We start from the raw sequence: 16850 nt of genomic DNA, 5'->3' as shown, positions 1-16850 counted from the left end.
TCAAACACGAAAGCTAGGCAGAAATGTAACGCGACTCAGACGCAGCACAGCTGACACGGGGGAAGGTGCCGAGGGTTCGCTCTTACCGCCCGGCACAGAGGCAGCTCTTTACCTCACAGTCCCCGAGCGCTGATGAGGAGACGCCAGCCAGGGCATAGGTACAGGTGAGACACGAGCTCTGCATTAGAAAAAGGTTTTATTCTTGTGTGTAAGTATTTAAGATTTTCTATGAAAGCAGAACTGGGACACTGGGGACTGGATGAAGGCCCATTTTCCCCCCCATCAAGTTGTAGTGTGTGCTGTGTAGAGCTGAAGGTCCGTGAGGGGAGAAAGAGTAAGGCGCAGCCCGACACGGCAAGTGCTGACAGCGGTACTGGATCCTACAAAGCTTCATTAATACAGGGAAAAATCACAACCCATCTGCACGTCGGCCAAAGGCGGGGGTGGGCGAGTACCTCCTCTGCGCTGTGAGGAACCTGTGTGCGGTTCCCCACCCCCTTGACATCCGCTTTCTTGTCCCCCCCCCAGCCTCTAGCGGAAATAGTTGGGGCAGTCGTGTGCGGTCAGGTTCCAGGCTCTGTCAAACGCCTCCACGACAGGCGGGAGCAGGGGACCCTCTTCGCTGTAGTCGAGGTTCTGCTCTAGCTGCTCCAGGTTGGACATCCCAATGATTACTGCATCTCCAAGAGAACCCTGGAAAGCGGCAAGAGGAGTTGCTCACCCCAAAAGAAACCTAGTTCACTTCCCAAGCTGCCGCAGGCCAAACCTTAAACATTTCTTTCCAGTAATAGAACATCCAGGAACTCCTGGATGTTCAGACAACTGATGCCACCAAGCTCTGTTCACAAGGCCAGAACATCTCCGAGTCATGCCAGCTCCTCAAAAGCTGCCAAATCCCACCCCACGGGGCACTAGGGGAACGTTTTGGGGAGATGGGGAATATAACCACTCATTTCCTAGTCTGATGACAAGCGAAGTCATCTCGCAGGGAAGCTGTCTGGGTGGGAAGCCAAGACGCAGTAACTGGCACTTAAAACCTTCCACTTCTTCCAGTCCTCTGAACAGAGGCTACCGGGGGGAAATGCAGAGCTGACTCCCTCCTGCAGCCTGGCAGGCAGAGCCCGCACAGCAGCACTCACTTTGGAACGCCGCAAGCCCATGGGATATGCAGATTAAAACCGTTTGTACAGAGACACTTCCCTGTTTGTCTGCCGCAACAGCTGCCCGATTCCGGCGGTGCGGCACAGGCTGCCGGCTACAGCCGCGTCCTACAGCCGCGTCCGGCTCTCACCTGCAGTTTGGAGTGGTTGTACAGCCAACGCAAGGCAGCGGAGGTCAGGCTTGGGGCGTTGGCACCATAAGCATCTTTCAGAGCTCTTTCTACTAGGGCAATTCCTTCAAAATTGTGCTTCTTCCAGTACCTGCAAGAAAAGAAATCACTCTTACTGCCCTTGGGACCTCTTGTGAATTGTACATCTATAGTCCAAGCAAGTACGAAAGGCTTTCAGGAAGCCTCGTACAACTCTTTGTAGTCTCCGAGGACTTCTGCAATCCCCCACTGCAAGCCGGCAGGAAGCTGAGCCTAAAAACCACTCTGCAAAGCTCACTCACAAGCCGCGGCCCCAACCACATGTGCAGACGTAATCACTGCACAAGCTCTGGTCAACTCTGCTTCCTCTCAGCTGATTGTTAGTGTGTTTTTTTTTAAGTAAGCCACCCCTGCTGCAGCTCGCTGCTCGCCTATTGTACCTGTCCCTGTAGGCTTGAGCCCAGTCATTCCCAAAAAATCTTCCAGTGGGCTGCAGCGTGTCTTTGTCTTCATACTTGTACTTGCCGGTCAGCAGCCCTCCTGCAAAGGGTCAGCAGCAGGTTTAGTGACGGGCTGGCTCATCTGCAGCCCCCGTTTCGCGTGTTTTTGTCTCAAAGTCTCACCCTTTCCCTCCCGGTACCTGCCAGTGGATTGTAGGCGTAGAACCGCAGTCCGTAGTATCTCAGGCAAGGCAGCAGCTCAGCTTCCACCTGGCGAGTGGTCGCATTGTACATACCCTGCACGACAATGAAGGAGACAAAGAACTTCAAACACCAGTGGTCACGAGCACCTGGAACAGCCTTTTCCTCACCCTGCCCTGACACTACTCTTTATCGGTCCAGAAGAGCCGTGCCAGGTCACCCAAGGTTATTGTCTGCGTAGGAACAGACTTTCTACAGGACTGCAAATAATGCAAAAACTCTCAAGTTCCACATCGAGGGAGTCAGTGACTCAAGCAACAAACACCTACTCAGCTTTTTCCGACGAGTGATCTCACTCAGCTTTCTAATCACACGTGTCCCAAAAGGACTTCCCACACCAAGAGCAGCACCTTCCTCTTCTGTGTTTGTACCTGGCACACTGGGGGCTGGTCCAAGATCTGGAGCTCCCAGACCCTCCCCTGTGCTGGCTGACCACCGCTGTAACAACAGAGAACCCCCCGCATGCTGCGTTGATCTGAAGTCTCCTTTCAGTTTGATTCATCTCAGCCTCCACAAAAGATTTGCTGGACCACCGCAAGCCCCCACCCCTCACCTGGTACACGGTTGGCATCACCCAGTTGTTGTATTTGCAGACGGTGCAGATTTCTGCGACCTCCCATGCTGCATAATTCGATAGTCCGAGTTCTTTAAACTTTCCCTGCAGAGGAATAGAAAGGTATTCGGTTCCAGTTTTTAAAGTGCATTTGTACCTAGACGGTGCAAGATGCATATGGTAAAAAGCACAGTTGACAAATTTTATTCCACAGTACTTTCCTCATCCCTGTTCACCTCTTCTAGGTGACTATGAATTATAAGTCCTGACAAAAAATATTTCCTATTTTCTGTTCATATTGAACTCACACCTTCTAATTTAAATGGTACTATTAGATCAATGCAATTCAGGAATTCTTCACCCATTACCAGCACTAATCTTAACCTAGTCAGTTAATGTGGCTGAAAGCAAAGGTCAAATGTTCTAACGTTCCCAAGAGCTTTTGAGAACAAAGTGCACCACATGAACAGGCAACAGGACGTCAGCTGTTTGGCTTTCCCCCGGTCGTCTGTGTTCCCTCCTCCTAGCGTTGCACAAACCCGGGGCTGCAGCTGGGCACAACAAGCAGCCCTGATTTAAAAAGGTGGTGGGAGAGAGGGAATCAAGAGATGGTCCAGGCCTGGACTTGCCACTTTACCTCTTTGTGCAGCTCATTGCAGGCACGCAGCGTCTCCTCCACCGGGGTCCCGTGGTCAGGGGCATGGAGGTAGAAAAGCTCCACGCTCGTCCTCTTCAGCCTCTCCAGGGACGTCTCCAGCTGCGATCGCACACTCTCGGGCTTCAGCGTCTTCCCATCCCAGGGATTGGCCTTGGTGGCGACTTCCACTGGCAGAGAGAAAGAAAGAACAAGTAGGGACGTTTCCACCTTCAGGGAGGGAATGGGGATAAGGGGCGTAATGCAGGCATTGCTGGAGGCATTTCGGGGGAGGCCCTTCTCCTCGGGAACACAGGTCTGCCCTAGAGAGGGAGGCCCTTGTCCCCAAGGCCCGGGGGTCAGCACTAGCAGGGGAGACCCTTCTCAGGGAATGGGCCCAGAAGAAGCTCTTCTCCTCAGGGACAGTCAGCCTGGCAGGGAAGAGCCTTCTCCTCAGGGAACGGGCTCAGAAGAGCCTTCTCCTCAGGGAATGGGCCCGAGGGAAGTCCCTTCTCCTCAGGGACGGTATCAGCCTAGCAGGGGGAGACCCCTCCCCTCACAGACCGCCCCCTCCATCCCCACTGCGACCATCCCCGGCCGTACCGGGCTCCGCGCCGCCAGCCAGCAGCGTGCCCAGGATGCGCTCGGACTCGCCGCCCGCGTACATGTGAGCGGTGTCGAGCAGGCGGTGTCCCCGGCGCAGGAAGGCGCGGAGCAGCGCGGCGCTGGCCTCGGGCCCTGCGCGCCGGCCCACCTCCATGGCGCCCAGCACCACGGCCGGACGGGCCCCCCGCGCCGCCATCGCCGCCGCTGCCACTGCGCATGCGCGCCCGGGCGGACCGCGGGGGGAGCACCCGCCCCGCCCACCGGGGCAGCGTCCCGGGGCGCATGCGCAGTGGCACCGGCGCCGGGTCCGACCCCGAGCTGCCGCCTTTACCGGGCGGGCGGCTCCCGAAAACGGGCGGGTTCGTCCCAAAAACCAGCGAGTTTCCTGAAAATCAGACTTGGGAAAAAACAGCAAGTTTCTGAAGGAGCGGCAGGTTTGGGGAAAAAAACCAAACAACGCGGTAGCTTCCGCTGAAAGCAGCAGGTTTGACAAAAACCGGCAAACTGCCCGAAAAAGCAGCAGGGTTGGGAGAAAAACATCGAGTTTCTGGAAAAAGCAGGTTTGGAAGAAAAGCAGCAAGTTTCTGGTAAAGCAGATCTGGGAGAAAAGCAGCAAGTTTCTGAAGAAGCAGTGGATTTGCCAAAAAAAAAAAATTAAAAAAACCTAGTTTCCAAAAAGCAGCGGATTTTCCAAAAAAAAAAAAAGAAAAAAACCCCAAGTTTCCAAAAAGCAGCGGATTTCAGAAGAAAAACCTAGCCCGTTTCCAGCCTGCTTCGGGCGAGGGAAGGTAAGTCCCGCTCTGCCCGGACGCGCCGGTTGGGTTTTAGTTCTTTGGGGCCAAATCCCGGTCAGGTCATCCCACCGGACGCAAAATTAAGCCCAATAAAATTGGCCAGTAACGAGTTTTTCGCAGCACAAGCCGGCTTCAAGCCGCAGCCGGCGCCTGTTCCTAATAAATCTATATTTTTCCCCAGTGCTGTTTAATTTTTCCCCATGTTGTTTTATTTTCCCCAGCGTTCCCCCAACCATTTTGCCGCCGGCGGCTGCCAAACCCCCCCGGCCCGAGCTGAGCGCCGAGGCCATGGCTGCGCGGCGCTGGAGGGCTCTCCCGCCCGGGAACCTTTCCGACTGCCCCAACGGCTCCCGCTGGGTGATGGACGTGTTCGACGAATGCGCCCAGGACGGCCGCGACATCGCCAGCGTCGTCCTGGGTCTGGTTTCCATCTTCTGCTTTGCGGCTGCGTCTTTTCCGTAAGTGTCGCTCCCAAAACGCGGCCGAGCCCTTCCCTTGGGTAAAACGTTCCTCTCTAAAAATCAAATTTCAAGCGCGAGCTGCCTGAATGATTAAATCTACCTGGCCAGAGTAATTTAAGCATGGAAAATTTGGGTTTAACAGGAGGAGAGGGAGCAGGCGGTACAGCCCCAAGGCCTTCTTTGTTTTTGTATTCGTATTATTCTGCTCAGCAGCTGTAATAACCCACGTAAGCCAACTGCAATGCAGTCGTTGCAGATCATACGTGCGGAAGAACTGTTTCCAGGAGCCCTGGGCTTCTTGGAAGTGCCGGGACACCCGTGGCAGAGGGGGACGTGGGGGGTCACGCTCCGTCTCGTTGTATCATGAGATTATTTCGTAACCAGAGAGGCGGTTTCTTGCAGCGGGTGCTTCTCCTCGCTGCCTTCCGTCCCCGCACGAGGGCTCGAGCCCAGCAGGTTGCTGCGAGCACCCACTGGGTCGCAGGACTTGCCACGGCGGCCAGTTTGCTGGGGAGCGCGTGGCTTTGCTAGAGGAGATCTCTGCTTTTTCTCCCCGCCGTGTGCTTTGTGAAATGGTCCAGGTGAGACCAACAGGGAAGGCTGGGGGTGCTTCCCTGGGAGCGCTGACCCGGCCGGGGGCTGTGCTTTGTGTCTCTGCCCACCTCTCTCTCCGCAGGCAGTTTTACCAGGCCTGCAAAACGGGCATCATGGACCGCGCGCTCTCCATATATTTCCTGCTGGGATGGCTGGGCGGAGACCTCCTAAACCTCATCGGTTCCTTCCTGGCCGATCAGTTGCCCCTGCAGGTACCGACCGACTCGCTGGGGCTGGCCCGGCTCTCAAACGCCCCGGACTCCAGGGAGGAGGGATGGGATGGGCACTGCTTCGTCTGGTACTGGGAACCAGAGACCCCGACAGTGCTGGGATGCTCCCTTCTCCCCCGGGATGCAGTGCTATGCCCCGGGATGCTGGCTCATCCCAGACATCAGCTGGAAGCCTTTCTGCGGGTAGGACCAAGCCGTCCTTCTCCCCGCAGGTTTACACGGCCGTTTACTACGTGCTCGCAGACCTGGTGATGCTGTCTCTCTACTGCTACTACAAAGTGAAGAACCGGGGCAGAGGATGTGAGTTGGGGTTGCGAGGGGGCTGGGGCCATGCTCTCCCCTTGGCGCGTCCTTGGGGCTGGCTTGTCCTCGGCTGCGGAGCCGGGAGAGGAAGCAAGCCCTGGGGGAGGTGCATCGGGGCAGTGATGCTTCACAGATGCACTGATGCAGCTATTTGATGCTCCTTGTTGCTTGCTGGCTTTTTTCTTAGATAATCTGAGCACCTATGAAAGCCACAGCTGGTAAAAAGCTACCAGCCGTGCCCAGGGCTTCTGTAAACCCCTGCAAACTGCCGTGCCCGGGCTGAAAATAAACCCCCTGTGAGCTGCATGAAGTATAGAAAGAAATTACTTACCCGCAGTTATATGGTGACTCCGTGCTGGAGCTGAAAAGCACAACCTCTTGACTCAGGCCAGCGCTTTAAGGGCAGGGGTGAAGTTTTCTGGCTGTTTCGGGGTCAGCACTCCTCTTGCAAGTAAGCCTTGACATGATGGAGAAGTTCCTCCCTGTTCAAATGGAGTAAAAAGGGAACCTGAACAGTTCTTGCAAGGCTTAAACAGCAAAAGAAAATGCACTTTTTAGCTTTGCAGCTTTCTGTGAACTACAAACAGGCATCCCTTGGGACCTGGATAACTATTTAACTCATTAAAACCATTTTAACTTATTAAACCCATTGGTATTTGGCCCAACAACTGTATAGTTTTGTTAATGCTGGAGAGCTTCTTTACAGAATATAACACAAGCTTTGCTGTCGAAGCAGGGCTTGCTCTGGCAGGGATTTGAACGTCCACTGTTGTGAGATAAGACAGTGAAAAGCTTCTAAACAGGGGGGATGATTTTTAAGAGCCCCACGGCCAAAGAAACTCAAGTGCTCTCGGTCTGCGGAGATAGGAACGGTTTCCTCCCTGATAACTTGCAAATTGCCCGTATCGTGGTGAGATAAATCGTCTGCGGCAGCTATTGCCCGGGTTACTTGGTGCCGGCTGTGCCGCCGCAGAGATAAGAGAGAGCTTGAAGGTCTCCGGACCCGGCGGGGGTCCCGGCACCCGCCGAGGGTGCTGGGCTGCACTGGGGGCTGGCGGAGGAGCCCTCCCTGAGCAGCCTTCGCTTGATTCCCTGCAGTCACTACCCCGGTCAACGCAGCCTTCGCCTTCCTTTCGCTGGGAACGGTGTCGACCGTCGCGTTCCTGGGCAGAGGTGCTGCCGTGGCGCGGGACCCGGCGACGTTTAAAGGGAGGTCTCTGCTCTCCGCTCACGTGGATGAGCTTGGGTCGAAGGTGAGCTGGTTCCCGAGCCTGGGTGATGGAGGGAGAGAAGAGAAATTCTCTGGTGGGGTGGGCATGGTCTGCTGGACCAGTGCAATCCCACTTAGCCCTCAGCGGGGCGAGGGATGCATGGGGGGGTCAAAGGCTGGGTTTTAGTCCCGCTGTCGCCTCGCACAGAGCCGTGGTGTGGGTGGTAAGTGTGGCTCTGAAAACATGGGGGCTGCTCATGGCCCCCCCTTGCCTTGCAGCCTTTCACCAGGAGCGAGATCGTTGGCTTCACCATCGGCTCCATCTCCTCTGTGCTGTACCTGTGCTCCCGAGTCCCCCAGATCTACACTAACGTACGTGCCACGCCGTGAGCAGGGCAGGGCAGCAGCCCGGCCCTGGGAACCCCCTGGGGTCCTGAGATTTCAGATAGAAGAGGGGAGGAGGGGCAGCGGGTCATCTTTCTCCTCTTTGCTCAGAGGTCCCAGGTCCCCATCTCTGATCACTTCACAAGGCACTATTTTTCTGTATTTCCGCTCCAAAGCCTGATTCATTTTTCTCCCCTCCCTTTAACATACCAATATTTTGAGGGTGGGGCTTCCATTTTGTCTTTATTTATAAGCAAAAGGGGAACTAAAAGGCTCTTGGCAGTGAGTCACCACCTTTTTTCTTCTCTTTTTTTGGTGGGAGGATGATTAATACTACTTCCTAGTGAGATTTTGGAAAGCTGCACCCAAGCTCCTCTCTCTGGTCCCTCTTCTTCCAGTACAAGAGGAAATCCACCGTCGGAGTCTCCTACTCCCTCTTTGCCCTGGTGATGCTGGGGAACTTGCTCTACGGCCTCAGCGTCCTCCTGAAGAACCCCGAGCCGGGGCAGGGCGAAGGCGACTACGTCCTGCACCACCTCCCCTGGCTGGTGGGCAGCCTGGGCGTCCTCTCGCTCGACGTGGTTGTATCCTTTCCCCGCCAGCGCTTCCCTCCGGGATCGCATCCCGCCGGCAAGGCTTTGCAGGGAGCAATCCCATCTCGGGGCAGGGTTAGGTGAGAGCGGGTAGGTTGATGCTACTCAGCGGTTGCTTTTGAGCTGCGCTTGCTCACCCGCATGCCGGTAATTCATGGTGTTGCAATACTTGCTGAATGCTTCAGACTCTCGTTTGCATTAAGCTCATTGTCTTGTGCCAGGAGAGCTGGAAACCAACAGCCTTTTTTCAGGTGGTGAGACCCAACATGTCGCATAGATCCACCCTGGCTTGCGTGAAGAGCCCTTAACCTCTTCTCAGATCTCCTTCCAGTTCCTGGCTTATCGGAGGGGAAGACCCGGTACCCGTGAAGAGAGGGATGCTCTTCTCGGCGAGCAGCGTGACAGCTTGGAGAGCTGACAGAGGGACCTGCCCAGGCGTAAGAACTGGATGATGCAGGCAAGAAAGCTGGCCCAGAAGCTGGCAAAACTGGCCCATCTGTCCTGGTGGCTCCTGGGAGAAGAAGACTTGAGCCAGCGGGTGACGTCATGCTGCTGAGAGACCTCGTGCCTCTTCGGTACCAATGATGCTATAGGGATAAACAGGGAATTATTTCATACCTCGGATGGTTGCTCTGCACCGCTCTTAGGCCCCGCAGCTGAGCCCGGTCCCTTCTGCTTTACCTGCTGCCTCTCAGGGGTGGTCTGGAGCTTCCCCGGTCCTGGCAGACGTGGTAAGAGCCTAAGGGGCTGCGGGGAGGGTACAGGGATGCCCGACCTGTCACAAACCTGAGCACCGCTTACCTCCATGGACCTCACATTTCCACCACTGAGCTCTTTCTGGACGAGATGGCAGTGGCTGGAACCAGTTCAGAAGGAGCAGCGTAACCAAAGTGTTTCAGTCCACACATACCTATTTTAATTAGCACAGCTCACACGTCTATAAATAAGTCCTTGCCCCACGTGCCTCCGTTGCTTTTGTTTTCCTGGTTCATCTGGCAGCTCCTGCCTCTTTCTTCATGCGTCTCATAGTCCCCGTTTCTCCGACTTCTCATTTTTTGCTTCACATTTTAATTGTGTGGATTGCCTGGGGAAGCTGCTGCCTCTCTGCTTGGTCTGGTTTTTGGTCCTGCTCTCTCTCGCTGATTAATTTGATGAATTTGTCCCCAGTTCTGATGAATTTGTCCCTCTCTTGGGGCAGCTGCCTTGGCCCGGCGCCGCAGGCTCCCTCCCGTGTGCCGAGCTGTTTCTGCTGCCGAGGAGCAGCTCAATCTCACAGGGCAAGCCAGAGGAAAATCAGCCAAAGCTTGCAGGCCCTTCAAGAATAACACAACTTGTCCTTTTAAAACCAAGAACTTTCCTTTTCTTGCAGTCGCTATTGGCTCTTTTTGCTCCCCTTTTCTCCCTCTCCAGCTCCTTTCCCGATGCCCAGTGCTTCCCCGCTGCCCAGCCACGCACCACCCTGCTCCGTGCCCCTTCTGACTTTAGCTGTATTATCATTAGTTTACCATTCCTCAGCCAGTCCCATGACATTTGTCCTTCCCGAGGAAGTCACCCTCCTCCCTGCTTCGTCCTTGCAGTGAGGAAGCCAAATCACAGTGTGGTGACGAAACAGCTCAGCCGAGCTCATACGTGAAATAGGAGTCAGACTACCCAATGCCCGTCAAACTGCAACAGCAGGTTAATTAAAACACATGCTGTGCCGGTATTTGGAGCTGACCCATTTGTTTTTGGAAAGAAAAAATAATTTTCAGACTCTCTGAGCCGCTTGAACAAAGCTGCTGGGTTTTTCGCTCCATTTATTCACGATTCCCCTCCAGACTCATGGGCGACGGAGCTGCTCATCTCTTCCCTGTCCTCCAGGCAGCAGGATTGCCTTTGCTGTCTTTCCCTAGGAACTGCAGAAAAAACAATTCATCTCCAGTACTAATACAAACCATGAGCAGATTCCTAGCAAGATAGAAAGCACAGCTTCGTTAGACCTCGATACCTATTATTATTTTAAAGACCCTGGGGCTCGGTTTCGTTAAAGGAATGTATTTTAACCTCGGCTCACATTTGCTAGCTCAGCCCCGAAGTGGTGGGGAAGGCAGGGTTGGTTTACCGAGAGCTGGATTCCCTAAGCTGACCTATGGCAGGGGGAGAGGCTGGGATTTGGCACCCCAGCCGTGCAGAAACAAAGGTTCGTGACACTCAGTAATTGCCACGTACCAGCTAGCCAAGAGCTGCTCTTAAAGCCAGAAAACCAGCCTCTAATGTAAGGAGGTAAAAACCCCAATATACATATGGTTATGTGTTAGCAGCCACCTAGGTGGTGGTGGATGGAAATTGGTGTTGCCGAGAGGCTCTGGCTGAGGTTACCATCCCTCGGAGGCTGCAATGCAGCCCTGCCCCCAGGAGAGCCTGCGATTCAGGATTCTGCAGAAGCCAGCATTAAACCAGAGAAGGCACGGACCAGACGGAACTTGGCCCGGAGCGGGAACATAATTCGGTGGCAGGCGGAGCCGCACCTATCCTGCAGCTCATCCCTGTACAACTGCTCTGCGGAAAGTCTATGTCCCTGTACACCCCAAGCCTATACGTTACATTTGTGAGACTCTTCCTTTTTTGATTAATGTGCACAGAGATGGCTTTGGAGAAGGAAAAGAAACCCCCCAAAAACTTTCACAGGTGAGAATTGGAAACAGGCGAGAGGAATGGCGAGCCTCCCCCCTCCTGGGCTAACGCGCTCCTTTCCAAGCTTCAAGAGTTCACCCAAACTTAGCTCCGACTTCAGAAAAAGCCCTTCCTCAGCCAGAACCAAGAGACGACGACGACATCTCACCGCGTTCCCCTCGGGGATCCAGCTCTGAGGCAGCGCGTGCGCGCCCTTCCCCGCCTGCGTCCCACGCGAGCTGCATTGCGCATCGGGGGCCCGGGGTGAAGACTCTGGCACAGGATGGTAATCACCTGCAGATGTCTGGATGTGAAATAGGTCACATTAGAAAAGCAAAATTAGAGCATGTTAATCAAATTAACTAGTTAATCAAATAAAGAGTCTCAACTTGCATAGGTTCACCTGGAGGCTAATTCCAACTGCCACGTGCAGGAAGAGCCCAGCAGGTATTCGCTTTCTCAGTTTCACCAGGGCTGGGAGTTCGTTCTCACCAAAGCACGTCAAAGGAGGCAGCAGCCCCGAGGCTCTGTGGGGTCCCTCTGACCACCAAGGGTTTACACAGAGGGGGACAGCCTGCACCAGGTTCACAGGTCACACCGGGACCAAGCCGGGAAGGAGCTCTGGGTGTGCAGCAATGCCCAGCCCCATCCACCCTGACCTGCCAAGCGAGCCGGACCTCTCTCCCCTCGCCTGCCAGTGTGGTTCAACACACAGGGACCCCCCAGTAAAGCTGCACTGATCCTTCTCCTCTAAACACATCCGTCCTATGCTTGCCGGACGCCCGAAGCGTCCATCCGGCAGCGTCCCGGTGCCAGCACCTCGGAGGCACGGCAGGCTGGCGATCAGCGCCGCTACGAACGCTCCCCGATGAAGAGCAGCAGTGCATCCAACCCTCCGTAACCAAACAAGTTTCAGCTAATCTGGGTGGGAGAAAGAAGGGAAAAAGAAAGCGTTCTTGCTTTCTGCGGCCGTGTCATCCAGGGGCTGTTTGGATTACTGATGCTTGTTCTCAAGCACGCATCTACCCCCAGCCAGAACAACCGCTTCCAGTTGCCACGAAGGAAAGCACGTACAGAACAAACCCCGAGTAACACTGCAAGGAAGGAAAGAGAAATAAGGAGGACACCAACCGCACACACTGCTTCCTGGGATTTTTTTTTATTTTAGTTTTTTTATTTTTTTTTTTTTAGTATGGAGGCTCAAGTAACAATGTAGATTCAATTTAAGCTTTACAAAAAAACAAAATCGAAACAAAACCCCCTTTTGCATTCCATAAAAATTGACAGAAAAGCGCCTTGGAACCAGGCTAAGAAGAGCAGAACTTTCAGCAGGTCTCCTAATCAACGTCTCCTTGCAAATCTGGTTTAGTCAGTATAGTACAACACGGAGGAACACCCTCTCTTCCCTCCCTCCCACCAGCCAGCCCCTGGGCCCGGCTCCCAAACATACGTGGAATAGATTTTTTTTTTTTTTCCAGTTCTTTCTCTTTCACACACCACAGTATTTAATAAATTTTTGTTTTACATTTTTTACACCAATGTAACAAAAGGCAGGACGGGGGGAGGGGGGGGAGTAAAAGACAAACAATGATCTGTGTTTATGCATATAAATGGGGGAGGGTGGAAGAGGGGGAGGAAAAAAAAAATACATGGACTTCTACAGAAACATAGCCTAAGGTCTCAATAGTAAAATGTGGTGCAAAGTAGGCCTCAGAGACTGAAAAAGTTTGTACAGCTTTATTCATGGGGAGAAGACGGCGTTGCGTGGATAGTATTCAATGAGTGACATAACAGAAAAGGGCAAGGGGGGGATGAGTTTTCTAAGAAAGGAATCTAACGAGTGCATGGCATGTCTTGTTAGCATGAAGAGTATTTTAACTTTGCTGCTTTCTCTTCAAAGCCTCCACCAGGTCGTTTTTAAGAGCTTCTTGTTTTGATTTGTCTGCAAAAGTCTGCACAGACCTGTGGGGAAGAAGGAAACGCAAGTGAGAGGTGATGCACTGGAGAGATGGCGTTTCGAACAGGTCTTCGGGCATGTGAGTCAGCAGGAAGGAGAAGCACCTCAACCCAGGCTTAGAGGAAACAAAACTCAGCTTGCCTGTTTTAATACGGAAAGCAGAAGGCAAAGTGAACACTTCAGTGAGTATATCAAAGCAAAATTCACTCTAGCAAGGATGGCACCAAAAGACACACTTCCCCAGAAGCTCCACTCAGCCTCCAGTTGCTGGAGGGAGATTCCCAATTTTATTTTACGTTACAGATCGGAAAAACCCCAGCGTACCACCAGCGAAGGGTGTTAGCGCTCTCGGCCTCCCGGTGACCGTGACGGGAAGGCACAGAAAAGCCAGCCTCTACCCGCGAACGTGAGCAGGGCCGGGCTGGGGGAGCTCCTGAACCTTTCTGCAGACTGTTCACCCAGGGTCGAGCAGCCGCGTCAAAACTTCCCTCCAGCGTATTCACCAGTGGGAAAAGCGGCCAGAGTTTCTGTTCTTGAATTTGCTTTTCCAGTTTGTACCTTACCTAGAGTAATTAGCGGATCAAAGCAGCCAAGGAAGAACAGAGATACTGTCAGCGAGATTATCACAGCGATTCCTTTTTGCTAGAAGTTTGGTTGTAGAAGAAAAGCTACATATTTTAGGAGTCATCTTGGCTCACTGCCCCGGTAAGATAGTTGTGGAGGAAACTCCATTTTCAATGGTACAATAAGAAATTTCCACTTTTAAAAAAGCCCTCTTAAGTATGATCACTGATAGAATAATCAAACTAGACTTTTCAGGAGCTGCTACCACAGAGAAGTGGTTAAGATCCAGTTTGGTCGGATTTCTTCCCACATGAACCGTATTTCACACCCTTTTCAGTACTCAAAGCTACCTTATTTTGCCTGGATGCTGTCTCCTGTAAACAAGGCTACTCTTTGTGTCAGTTATTTTCCTAACATTTTTATAACAGTATTTCCATTCTCTTGTCTCTGGAGACTTCCGCTGCTTTAATAAAAATATATACATTTTATATTTGCGTTTGTCACAGCCTAAAGAAGTGGTTCTCGGCCATTATCAACAAACAGTGCATTTTCCCCTTCGTCAGCTTAATGTGTTTAAGACAACATCTGTAACTCATTATGAACTGGAGTGGAAGGTTAAACTGGCTCAGGGTTAGTCACTGCCGTGCGTCCGAGACAGAGCTCCGGAGCAAATGAGAGCATATGAACAAATCCCTGTAGAGGCTGTGCAGAGCACAAGCAAGTGGAGGCTAGAAACATTTCCGCAGAGCTCGAGCAGGACTGGATTTTAAGCTCCAAGGCAATTCCAGATACACCAGGCAAACGGGACGTGCACGCGGGGTGAGCTCACGTTTACTCAGAAGTCATGGGAAGTCACCAGTCATTTTTATTTTCAAAACTGCGAGACTTCCAAGATTTCATTCCTTTCTGCAGGGAGGATGCTAAGATTACAGGGAGTTTCTTCACCGCAGTGGTGTGAAAAACTGATGGTGCGCGAGGGACAGAGTCCCGGGGCTTCTGGATTGAATCAGTCCAAGCTAACACCACTGTGGGTACGTGACCACGTGCTCCTTCCTTGCTCCAAAGCTAGAGTGCAAAGTGGTAAATCCTGCCACATTTCAGAGCGTGACACTTCAAACGGGGGGAAGGGGTGGAGTAACATTTAAAATAAAAATCACAGCATTTGGTTGGCCGTATTGAGAAACAACCCTTGGGTGAAACACGGATCAGATGTCGTTTATCAGTCTGCGGGAGTTAGGGGTTAGTTCTGGTCCCAGTTATCATGCAGAGGTCTTGGCTGGGTGAGTCCTGGTTTAGTGCTGGTTGTCACACCGCACAGGCAGGGGTACCTGGATTGGTTTAGTTATCAGGCTGGATGTAGATCTGGCGCTGAGTCAACACTTGAGAAAGCTCCCTCTGCAACTGCTTATACTTTTGGTTGTCGGGGATAGCATCAATAGATCTACAGAGAGCAGTTCAGAAACGAGGGAAGTAAAAAAGGAGAAGAACAGTCAGAAGAACTCAGAGCTGGTATTCTGGAAACCACCAGGAGCACGCTCAGGAAGAATAAATGTAAATACATAGGTTAGGAGAAACAGGGAAAAAGGCTACAGGAAAAGCCAAAGCCAGACGCTCTGTATGTTACCAGTTCTGTGCAGATCATCTCATCGATGCACAAAGTACCATGAACTCAAACTGAGCAATGGAGAGACACAGGAAATAGATTCAATTACTAAAGCTTAAGGCAACGTTCACAAGGAAAAACACTGTATTACATATTTCCTTTTAACGTTAATAAATGCTTCCCGGCTAAACCCCAGCACACCACAAATGAAAATAAAGGCCTGTTATTAAAGCTGGGGTTTGGGGGAAAAAAAAATAAAAAACCCACCCCTGAACAGCTGCTTTCTTAGATACTGCCAACTCCCTCTGCCCATGCTGTTAAGAAGGCAGCACAAATATTTAATTAGCACCATTATTCTACCTTCTTCCACGTTTCAGTACACGAGAGAACAGCAGTATACTTACTGCACCATTTGTTTATGCTACATTATCACGCTGTGCCAGGATGTCTATCTGCAGTTTAAAATGAAATGATTTGCCACCACAGTTCTGCGCTTTCCTCTATGAGCACAAGAGCTACCAGCTTGGGATTTCTATGTAAAATTCCTGACCAGAAATGAGCAAGGGTTGAAAAGTACAGTACAGTTTCCCTACAGAAAGGCACAGGGGGGGTTATTCACTTAATCTGTTCTAGTACACTATATTTTGACCAGTGGTGGTGAAAGAAAGACAGAATTTGAAGTCTAAATACTGCAAACCACTAATGTCACTACTTAATTCAGGGACCAACTGACTGTTTTTAAGACTAGTAGAAAGAAAAATCAGAATTTAAGTACAACTTTCAGGACTGTGAAGAATAAAATTCCTAATTAAAAATAATTCTGAACTACAAGTGTTGCTAATTGGGCTATTTTCTTCCTGGTGAGGGAACAAGGGATTAAAACATTGCTTCAAATTTCTATGGTTACCAGGTAGGAGTATCCCCTAAACTCCACACAACAAACAACTTGTCCAAAGCACAGTGAGGTGAACAATTAGGGACATGAAAAGACTTTGTGTAGGGAAGGGGAGTCCAGCAAACAAAAGCAGATCAGCGTTGGGCTGGGGACAGTACCACAGGCGCTGCAAGGGAACACAGGGAAGCTGGAGAGCCCCTTACCTCAGCCTATTAACAATGTCCTTTGTTTTTCCAAAATAAATCTCATTCAGTGTACTTCTGATTTTGTTTTCCATGTCCTAGAAAAAAAAAAAGTAAGAAACCAGATCTTTAGTCACGTCAGCTGTTCTCAGGAATGGTGCACTTGCACTCTTCTATACATCGTACGTTCACCTCGACGTACACCACTTGCACCCAGTGTATTCCTACTACCCGAATGCTCACAGAAGGCAGCCTGACCCTATCTCTCTGCTCGTACCAAGGAAATAAAGGCTTAGCGCTGTTCCTGCCCTCTCCTCCAAACGAACTCCTCTCGGCTCCGAGATGTTTTTCTGCACCACGAGAGGGCAGTTTCTGCCCAGCTAGCGATTTTTTCTGCGTTCAGCTGCAGAAAAGGAAAATGCATTTCACCCCAACCCTACTCTGTAATTTCCTGGCACTGAGCGGACTGTAAGTGGCAAGTCACTTCGCATAACCAGCAGGTCAGCAGTTTTCTGTTTAGGGGCTACTTTGAATTTTTGAGCTGGCAACGCGTTCATTACAACTGCATGGCAAACAGTTTTGAGAATGGTCCTGTAAATAGGCAGCATTTTTTCATTAGGTTGCT

The 16850-nt window shown here is 51.8% G+C and overlaps 3 protein-coding genes across 5 annotated transcripts in view; 1 reads left to right on the top strand and 2 right to left on the bottom strand.

Moving 5' to 3' along the window:
• Positions 1-179: 179 nt before the first annotated feature.
• AKR7A2 (aldo-keto reductase family 7 member A2) lies at positions 180-4003 on the bottom strand. The gene is made up of 7 exons (XM_075437136.1): positions 3801-4003; positions 3201-3388; positions 2564-2668; positions 1950-2046; positions 1750-1849; positions 1292-1421; positions 180-693 (listed from the first exon to the last, which is right to left on the bottom strand). The coding sequence occupies exons 1-7, from the start codon at positions 3997-3999 to the stop codon at positions 532-534; spliced, it is 981 nt and encodes a 326-aa protein (XP_075293251.1). The 5' UTR covers positions 4000-4003; the 3' UTR covers positions 180-531.
• A 39-nt stretch (positions 4004-4042) lies between these two features.
• Positions 4043-12672, top strand: SLC66A1 (solute carrier family 66 member 1). The gene is made up of 8 exons (XM_075437130.1): positions 4043-4591; positions 4819-5055; positions 5735-5864; positions 6095-6182; positions 7284-7438; positions 7675-7767; positions 8178-8363; positions 8692-12672. The coding sequence occupies exons 2-8, from the start codon at positions 4886-4888 to the stop codon at positions 8788-8790; spliced, it is 921 nt and encodes a 306-aa protein (XP_075293245.1). The 5' UTR covers positions 4043-4591; positions 4819-4885; the 3' UTR covers positions 8791-12672.
• A 74-nt stretch (positions 12673-12746) lies between these two features.
• CAPZB (capping actin protein of muscle Z-line subunit beta) overlaps positions 12747-16850 on the bottom strand; it is a 70176-nt gene continuing 66072 nt past the window's right edge. For 2 of the 3 annotated variants that reach the window (XM_075437133.1, XM_075437131.1), the window contains exons 9-11: positions 16247-16323; positions 14874-14986; positions 12898-12986 (exon numbers count right to left, since the gene is read on the bottom strand). In XM_075437133.1, coding sequence (XP_075293248.1) covers positions 14884-14986; positions 16247-16323 — 180 coding nt within the window. In that variant the 3' untranslated portion in view covers positions 12898-12986; positions 14874-14883. Of the gene's footprint in view, positions 12987-14873; positions 14987-16246; positions 16324-16850 lie in introns of all 3 variants that reach the window. The other variant, XM_075437134.1, reaches the window with a different exon arrangement.

Source organism: Opisthocomus hoazin, chromosome 16 (assembly GCF_030867145.1).
Source record: "Opisthocomus hoazin isolate bOpiHoa1 chromosome 16, bOpiHoa1.hap1, whole genome shotgun sequence".
Lineage (NCBI taxonomy): Eukaryota > Metazoa > Chordata > Aves > Opisthocomiformes > Opisthocomidae > Opisthocomus > Opisthocomus hoazin.
This window is presented reverse-complemented; position numbering and strand designations above follow the sequence as displayed.

Excerpts from the sequence above, each read along its gene's own strand:
- AKR7A2 (XM_075437136.1), bottom strand. The coding sequence starts at position 3,999 with ATGGCGGCGCGGGGGGCCCGTCCGGCCGTGGTGCTGGGCGCCATGGAG. Across the intron at positions 2,047-2,563 it reads TGATGCCAACCGTGTACCAG|GGTATGTACAATGCGACCAC; the intron begins GTGAGGGGTGGG and ends ATTGTCGTGCAG. Across the intron at positions 1,422-1,749 it reads GCTCAAGCCTACAGGGACAG|GTACTGGAAGAAGCACAATT; the intron begins GTACAATAGGCG and ends CTTTTCTTGCAG.
- SLC66A1 (XM_075437130.1), top strand. The coding sequence starts at position 4,886 with ATGGCTGCGCGGCGCTGGAGGGCTCTCCCGCCCGGGAACCTTTCCGAC. Across the intron at positions 5,056-5,734 it reads TTTGCGGCTGCGTCTTTTCC|GCAGTTTTACCAGGCCTGCA; the intron begins GTAAGTGTCGCT and ends CTCTCTCCGCAG. Across the intron at positions 7,768-8,177 it reads TCCCCCAGATCTACACTAAC|TACAAGAGGAAATCCACCGT; the intron begins GTACGTGCCACG and ends CTCTTCTTCCAG.